The sequence below is a fragment of the Cyanistes caeruleus genome, unplaced genomic scaffold (assembly GCF_971803275.1).
Source record: "Cyanistes caeruleus unplaced genomic scaffold, bCyaCae1.hap1.1 HAP1_SUPER_29, whole genome shotgun sequence".
In the NCBI taxonomy this organism is placed as follows: Eukaryota; Metazoa; Chordata; class Aves; order Passeriformes; family Paridae; genus Cyanistes; species Cyanistes caeruleus.
Window position 1 is genome coordinate 453819 of NW_028256297.1, and position 7169 is coordinate 460987.

At 54.7% G+C, this 7169-nt stretch overlaps 1 protein-coding gene across 1 annotated transcript; it reads right to left on the bottom strand.

Annotated features, from left to right (window-relative positions):
• Positions 1-3238: 3238 nt before the first annotated feature.
• Positions 3239-4733, bottom strand: LOC147645198 (maestro heat-like repeat-containing protein family member 7). The gene is made up of 5 exons (XM_086874917.1): positions 4589-4733; positions 4152-4339; positions 3927-4064; positions 3519-3633; positions 3239-3346 (listed from the first exon to the last, which is right to left on the bottom strand). Exons 1-5 carry the CDS (start codon positions 4727-4729, stop codon positions 3239-3241), a joined length of 690 nt encoding a protein of 229 aa, XP_086731043.1. The 5' UTR covers positions 4730-4733.
• Between the last annotated feature and the right edge of the window lie 2436 nt (positions 4734-7169).

Below are 7169 nucleotides of genomic sequence, written 5' to 3' on the forward strand. Positions count from 1 at the left end.
GATGGATCCTGGGGGTATCGTACCCCCGTCTATATGTTAAATCGAATCATCCGTCTCCAGGCAGTATTAGAAGTGGTGTCAAACAGAACTGCCCTTGCTTTAGACCATATTAGCACACAATTGGCACAAACCAGGGCTGTAGTCTATCAGATTCGGCTGGCGGTGGACTACCTATTGGCAGATGAAGGAGGCATTTGTGGAAAGTTTAATTCCTCTGAATGTTGCCTGGAGATAGATGATAAGAGTGAGGTAATGAAAAACATCTCAAAAGAAATACGAAAGATAGCTTATGTGGGCACCCAGGAATGGACTCCTCTGGTGAACTCAGACTGGTGGAATGACCTTTGGTCCTTCAAGGGAGGGTGGTGGAAAAAAAAAGTCTTTATTGCTGTCTGTGCATTTGCAAGTTTCTTGTTCCTACCCTGTTTACTCCCCTGCCTAATCAAGACAGTGACTACCACAGTACAAGCAAGCATCCAGATCCCTGAAATTAAAGATAAGAAGCAGGCCAGGATCATGTTAATGGTGACTCAAAGTCAGGATCGAGGGCACAAAACTGCCAGGGAAATATATGAGCAATATCGAGAATTAAGAGATAAATATTCCCAAGAGCCAGAAGTTAATGGTTGATGCGGGCTAGAGCCGGATCAAAATATAAGAGGGGGGATATTGTTAAGAATAATATGTTACAGTTGCTGTTTGTAAACTCCTTACTTACCTTGTACCCCTGTCCCAGGATATTGTTAAGAATAATATGTTACAGTTGCTGTTTGTAAACTCCTTACTTACCTTGTACCCCTGTCGCAAATTGCTGTACCCCATATTTCTTGTTCCTTGTTCAGCCAGGCCCTGCCCCCTCTCCCAAGTTGCTGTACCCTGTGTTTCTTGTTCTGTGTTCAGCCAGGCACTGCCCCCACTGCTCCTAGACTCCCACATGGCAACACTGTACCCCTTTCCCGAGTTGCTGTACCGTCCTGAGGAGGAAGATGACATACTGACTTTTATGCAAACGAGAGAGACCAGAGACTTATGGGATGCACCCAGACTGGAAAAAACCCCAAAACAACGAGCCATGCAAAAGGGAAGGAATAAAAACAGCACCATCTAACAAGGAAGACCCAGAGGAGTCCCCTGACTTCTTTCCAGAGGCCGACATAACCTCGAGGAGACTCGACTGGGATGACAGCCTAGACTACGAGCCCAAAAGGAGGAGTCTTCCCGGGGACTCCCGTGAGGAAGGAAGGCCCAGCTCTGCCCTAGTGACAGAGCTGCACGGATCCTCCTCTTCTGCGGTGTCCAGTGGGAGCAGTGGCGGTGTGCGCGACCCCTCGGGCCCCCACCCCAGAGCTGTGCTGCTTAATAAAGGCCTTTTTAAAAGGAGCTGGTCTCCTGGCCCGTTTATAACGGGGAGCAGAGCCCTCCACAGCCAGGCCAGGGCTTGCAGCTGCCCCCGACAGCCACCGCTGTCAGCCCGCTGCCCTGGCTCACCTCTGCACAACACCTGGAGCTCTGCCTGCTGCCCCCTCAGCTGCTCCCCGGCCATCCTTGAGAACACAGAGCCTGTCAGGGTCCCAGCAGCACAGCTCCCTGCCAGCGGCGCTGCCAGCACTGTGGCCACACGGCCTCCTGCCCCGGCATGCCTCAGCCCGGGCCCTTGCCGCATCCTGACTCAGCCCAAGGGCACGGCTGCCAGAGGCCGGCAGCAGCAGCCCCGAGGGCAGCCGGGGATCCAGGGCGCCGGGTCCGGGTGCCGCTGCCGGGGCAGCAGCCGGGGCTGGGGCCGAGCTGCGGTGGGGCGGGGAGGGAACCCGGGCTCAGGACTCACCGATGACCCTGATGGCCGCCGCTCGCAGGGTCTCCTGTGGGTCCTGCAGGTACTCGGCCAAGGGGATCCTGTTGTCTGCCAGCTGGAGAGAGCGGCAGGAGGGAAGGGTTGGCGCGGGCTCTGCCCCTCGGCCCGGCGCTGCTGCCTGCGGCCAGCCCCGGCCGCCCGTGCCCGGCCAGTCCTGAGGCCCGGCCAGCAGCCGCTGGCGCCGGGCTCCGGAGGGGGCAGAGGGCCGGCTGCTGCCCGGGGAGCCGCGGTGCCGGCCCGGCCCGCAGCCCCACTGGGCCGGGGCTCCATCGGCACCCGGCTCGGGGCCACAGGGGGCTGGAGAAGAAGCCGTGCGGCCCCCGGGTGCAGCAGTGGGCAGGGGCGCAGCTGCCAGCCCCACACACTGAGCACCGGGGCCAGGGGGCTTCTCTAGCCTGAGGCTGGCACTTCCAGGCCGTCCTTACCACGAGCTTGGCAAACTTCCACAGTTTCTCCTTCCTCACAGCTTTTTCCAGGTCTGGCCTCTTCAGGAAGTCAGCCACGCGAAGGAGCGTTGTTCGAGAGGCCTGGAGAGCAGCAGAGAGCTGCAAATGGCCCCACAAGCCAGGGCACGGGAGTGTCCCAGTGCCAAGGCCTGGAGGAGGCTGCAGCCTGCAAGCCTGCATCAGGGCAGGAGGCAGCTGAGCCCCCTGCCAAGGCGCAGCAGCAGCCCAGGAGTCCTCACCTCTGCCACATGCCGATTCTCATTTTGGCAGTGGAAAAAGAGTGGGAGCAGGCTCTGGTACACTTTTTTCTTCAGGGGCTTTCTTCCTTCTTCTTCTGCCAAAGACATTATTCTTCGAAGGAGACATGGAGAGCAGCTGCACCTGGCTATCAGGCTGTATGAAAGAAAGGAAGGAAAAATGACCTCATCATTGGCTTCTTGTGGCCCACATTGGCGCAGGCCTGCAAATGCACAGGGCACAAAGTGTCCGGGCAGCAGCCAGTGGCCGTGGCTGGGACACAGAGCCTTACATTGTCCAGGAGTTTCAGGAGCGGCTCAGCCAGCTGCAGGGCCCTGCGCCAGGATATTGGGGTGTCTTCATTCAAGAAAATATAGCTCAGGAGAAAGAACAATGCTCATCCTGGCCACGTCACTATCAATGTCCCACAGGAGGTGCACTAGTCTTCCTGTCAGGCTCTGAATTCTTTCGGCCTGTGCAGAACACAAGTGTGTGAAAGCCCGGGCAGCTGCCGCAGGGCCCAGAGGCCAAAGGCCTGTCCCAAAGCACTCGGGCAGCTGAAGCAGGAGGCAGGAGAGCTGGGAGGAGCTGCCTCAGCGCCCAAGGCAAAGGCCAGCCCAGGCCAAGTGACAGCATTGCCCAGCCTCATGCTGCCCACACGGCTTCAGCTGCTGTCCCCTTCTTACCATGGAGGGATGGTCCCTTAGCAGGAGGAGAGCCCTGAGAACCTGGTGATGCATCTCTCTGGAATTGTACCACAGGTATCCATTAGGCTGTCACCACACTCACTCAAGTCCAGACAATCTAGGAGCTGAAAGGAACAGGGCAGTGAGAGGGGAGCTGGCTGGCAGGAGCCTGGAAGTGCGCAGGGCTGGGCCCAGGCAGCAGCACAGGGCATGGGTGCCATCCCAGGCAGCTGTGGCTATGCAAGGGGACAGGGCTGGCAGGGAGCTGAGCGAGGTAGTGCTGGCCATCAGGCTCACCTCCACAAGGAATGCCATGGCAGGGACATCCCAGTGTGGCATCGGTTTGCTGAGCAGCTCAAGCAGGTAGCTTAAGATGCCTTTACACAGGTGGACGGATGCACGGCGCATTTCCCTGGAAGGCAGAAAACGGCACAAAGAGCCTCAGCAAGGGGGAGAACAACCTCTCCCAGGACTGACTGACCCAGTTCTCATATTGCCCCAGCACCCTGTGAGGGGATGTGGGCCCTTGAGATGTGGCTGCTCCTGGACATGCTCCTCTTGCAGCCTTTTGCAGTCTCCTTGGCCATCCCTCGGTGACGAGGCCCTCGGTGATGAGGCCCTCAGGCCCATGGCCACGGGGACTGTGGGGGGCATCCCGGGCAGGGGGCACAAATGTCAGAGGCAGTGGGGAGAAGGGGGGCTCACCTGGCCAGCAGACCCACGGCATAGTGGTGGGTGTCAGCACAGAGCAGCGTGTCCCAGCCACGCTTGCGTTCCATTGCCACCACCACATGCTCCAAGTGGAGACTGCAGGGCAGGGCCTTCAGGGTCTGCACTGCAAACCTGTGTGCACAGCAAAACCCAGGTGACGCTGGGAGCGCTGGCTCTGAGGCTGGGGAAGTGGCAGGGACAGGGACTGGCATGGAGCACCTGTTGGGGCTGGTGGAGAGGCCGTGTTGCTCCTGGCATTCCTTCCAGAAGGTATGGACGTCCTCTGTCATATACAAAGTACTGAAGTGCATTTGGAAGAGCAGATGCACAAAGAGGCGGGGGAAATAGACTGTGAGGATCTGTGGGCAACAGGGCCCCTGGAGGATCTTCCACATCACCAGAGTTGCCTGCAGAGGACAAAGCAGCCCGAGACAGCGCTCAGTGCCGGGGCGTCCGTGTGGCAGGGCCTGAGTGTGGCAGGGAGAGGCCGGGAGAGACACAGGGGGAGCAGTGGGCCTGGTGGCCCTGAAGCTGCCCCTAGGCCAGGTTTGTGCCCAGTGCCTGAAGCAGGGAGATGCAGTGGGGGAAGGAGGCAACAGAGCTGCTGGAGAGGCGGCCGGCCTTGTGGTGAGCAAAGGCCAGCTCCAGAAACTCACAGTCAGGGAAAAGACAGCCGTCTTGTCCCCATCAGAGGTGCACAGGTTTTTCTGCGGCCAGCTCCCCACCACATTGATGAGGAGCGGTGTCACTTCCTCTGAAATCCAGGGCGAGAGCAAGATGTTCGTCCACATGGCCATAGCAGCTCTGCGGGGTCAGACACAGCACCATGGGCTGGGCAGCAGCGGCGAGCTGAGCTGGCCGCCAGCTCTGCCTGTGCCCCCTGCCCCTGAGCGGCGGCAGCAGCCAGGCAGCCCAGCCCTGTGGGGACAGGCCCCTGAGGGGCAGGCTGGCAGCACGGCAGCGGGCTCGGGGGCTGACTTTGTAGCAGGGCTGGCAAAGGGAGCAGTCAGAGGGCCCTGGAATTCTGTGTTGCTCACAGCCCTGGGCTGGGCTGTACAGGGTGAGAGGAATGATGGGTTTGTCTTTACAAACAAGCTGTGGGTCTGCTGATAAGATGCAGCTATCAGTGAGAGACAACAGAAACAATGGGATGGATTCCACTAAAAGATCAAAGGAGCACTGAAAGAGAATCATGAATTCCACAAAAGTTAAGAATTAAGAAGGGATTATGCATGGGGGGGAAAAGGTACCCCAGGTATCAGGCGTTCCGGGAAGCCTGTACCTCTCAAGTACCTCAGCCTATGGGGAAAGAGAGAAGGGACAAGCGGCCGGGAATTAGGATAAAAAGGAAGCTGCGCCCTTCAAAAATTTGAGAGACCCCAGGGGAATGCCCCATGGCCTCTCCCTTTATTCGAATAAAGAAAAAGGACTCCTCTGTCTCCTTTTTTGGACATAAACCTCTGGTGTTCGTGGATTAATTTTTCTGACATATTTTTGGGGGCTCGGTCCGGGATATTTCCACCGTCCAGGGCGGCGGGCAGCGAGCGGAGCTGAAGGCGCGCCTCACCCAGTTTCGGTGATCAGCTCCCCTTGGTGGCGGCCGGCACCGGGTTTCAGTTATGAAGCCAATGCTGCAAGTCATACCTTGTGGGGAACATCCCCACCAGTCTGTGGTTTGTTGTAGCCTTAAAGCAAATTCTGTAACTGCAACCTTGTAAAAATAGTGTCCTATGGAAGGCCTGGGTATTTGTCATGCACTTCCTCTGTGGAAGTTACGAGAAAACTTTAAAGGAAAGTATTTTGTTTCTTTTCTTAATAAAAGTTTTAAATGTTAAAAGTTATAAAATGTTATAAATATTAGAGTTTCCTTAATGGAAGTTAATTTGTTAGTCATCTCCCTATGCCTAAGATGGACTTAATGCAAAAATTAAGATAAGGAGTGGTTAGTTACTAAAAAGAAAAAAAAATAAAGAAAGAAATGTAATGTAATTGGCTTGAAGCAGTGGCATTACTTGCTGCTGAACTAAATCATGTTTATACAAAGTCACGCAAAAGAAATTTTGGTTCAGGAGCATGGGAGAACACAAAGACCGGTTGCCTATTTTTCGAAACTGTTAGACCCAGTAGCCAGAGGCTGGCCCTATTGTCTGCAGAACTGCGCAGCCACAGCTCTGATGGTGGCTGAGGCCCGAAAGCTGACAAGGGGGGGTTATCTGATTGTTAAAGTTTCACACCAGATTAAAGCGTTGTTAACTGAGAGAGCCTCTAAGTGGATGACCAGCTCTCGGTTGCTACAGTATGAATCCTGTCTATTAGAACAGGAGGATTTAGAATTTAAAAGCAAGGAAAGTTTTAACCCAGCCTCCTGTTTGAATGGCCCTGAGGAAGAGAGCCAAGGAAAATTCCATGATTGTATTCAAGTAATAGATCTACAAACTAGGGCAAGGAATGATCTGAGAGACATCTCGTGGCCTGAGGGGGAAAACGTGTTTATTGATGGGTCTTCAAGGGTGATAGAAGGAAGACGATTTACAGGATACTCTGTCGTAAGTGGAAAGCAATTAAAGGAAGGGGGGAGGTTACCAGCCACCTGGTACCACCTCAGATGGCCGAGCTGTATACCCTCGTGAGAGCTTGTGAGTTATACCAAGACAAGACAGTAAATATTTTTACTGATTCTAAATATGCATATGGTGTGATACACGCATTTGGGAAACTGTGGGAAAAGAGAGGTTTATTAACCTGCAGAGGAAAAATGTTGGCTCATGAGAACTTAATCTCCCGCCTATTGGAGGTGGTGAATTTACCAAAAAAGGTAGCAATAATACACATCAAGGGACACCAGGCAGGGAGCTCGGAGGAGGCAGTAGGAAATAGACAGGCTGATGAAGAAGCTTGGAAAGCTACATTGTTGCCAGAAATCGCTAAGTTACTTCCCTTGCTCCCAGTAACTGCCCCCTTGCCAGAAAAGCTGTCTTTTTCACCAGAAGAACTAGACATAGTTAAAAAGAGTGGGGCATAAGAAAGAGGGGGTAATTGGTTTACAAGAGATGGTAAGCAGTGGATACCAAAAGCTTTAGCCTCCCAACTGCTAAAACAGCTCCAGGAAGGGAGTCATTGGAGCTCCCGAGGGATAGCAGAAGCCTTCCTCAAAATGTATGCTGCTGTGGGTCTTTTTGTTCTGGCAAAACGAGCTGTTGATGGTTGTTTGATTGTGCTAAGACAGATAAGTTACAA

Bases quoted from the DNA above. Each gene is read 5' to 3' on its own strand.
- LOC147645198 (XM_086874917.1), bottom strand. From the start codon at position 4,729: ATGGCCATGTGGACGAACATCTTGCTCTCGCCCTGGATTTCAGAGGAA. The intron at 3,634-3,926 runs GTGAGCCCCCCT...TCTGCCTTCCAG, and splicing joins GCCGTGGGTCTGCTGGCCAG to GGAAATGCGCCGTGCATCCG. The intron at 3,347-3,518 runs GTGAGCCTGATG...TGTTCCTTTCAG, and splicing joins CCATGGCATTCCTTGTGGAG to CTCCTAGATTGTCTGGACTT.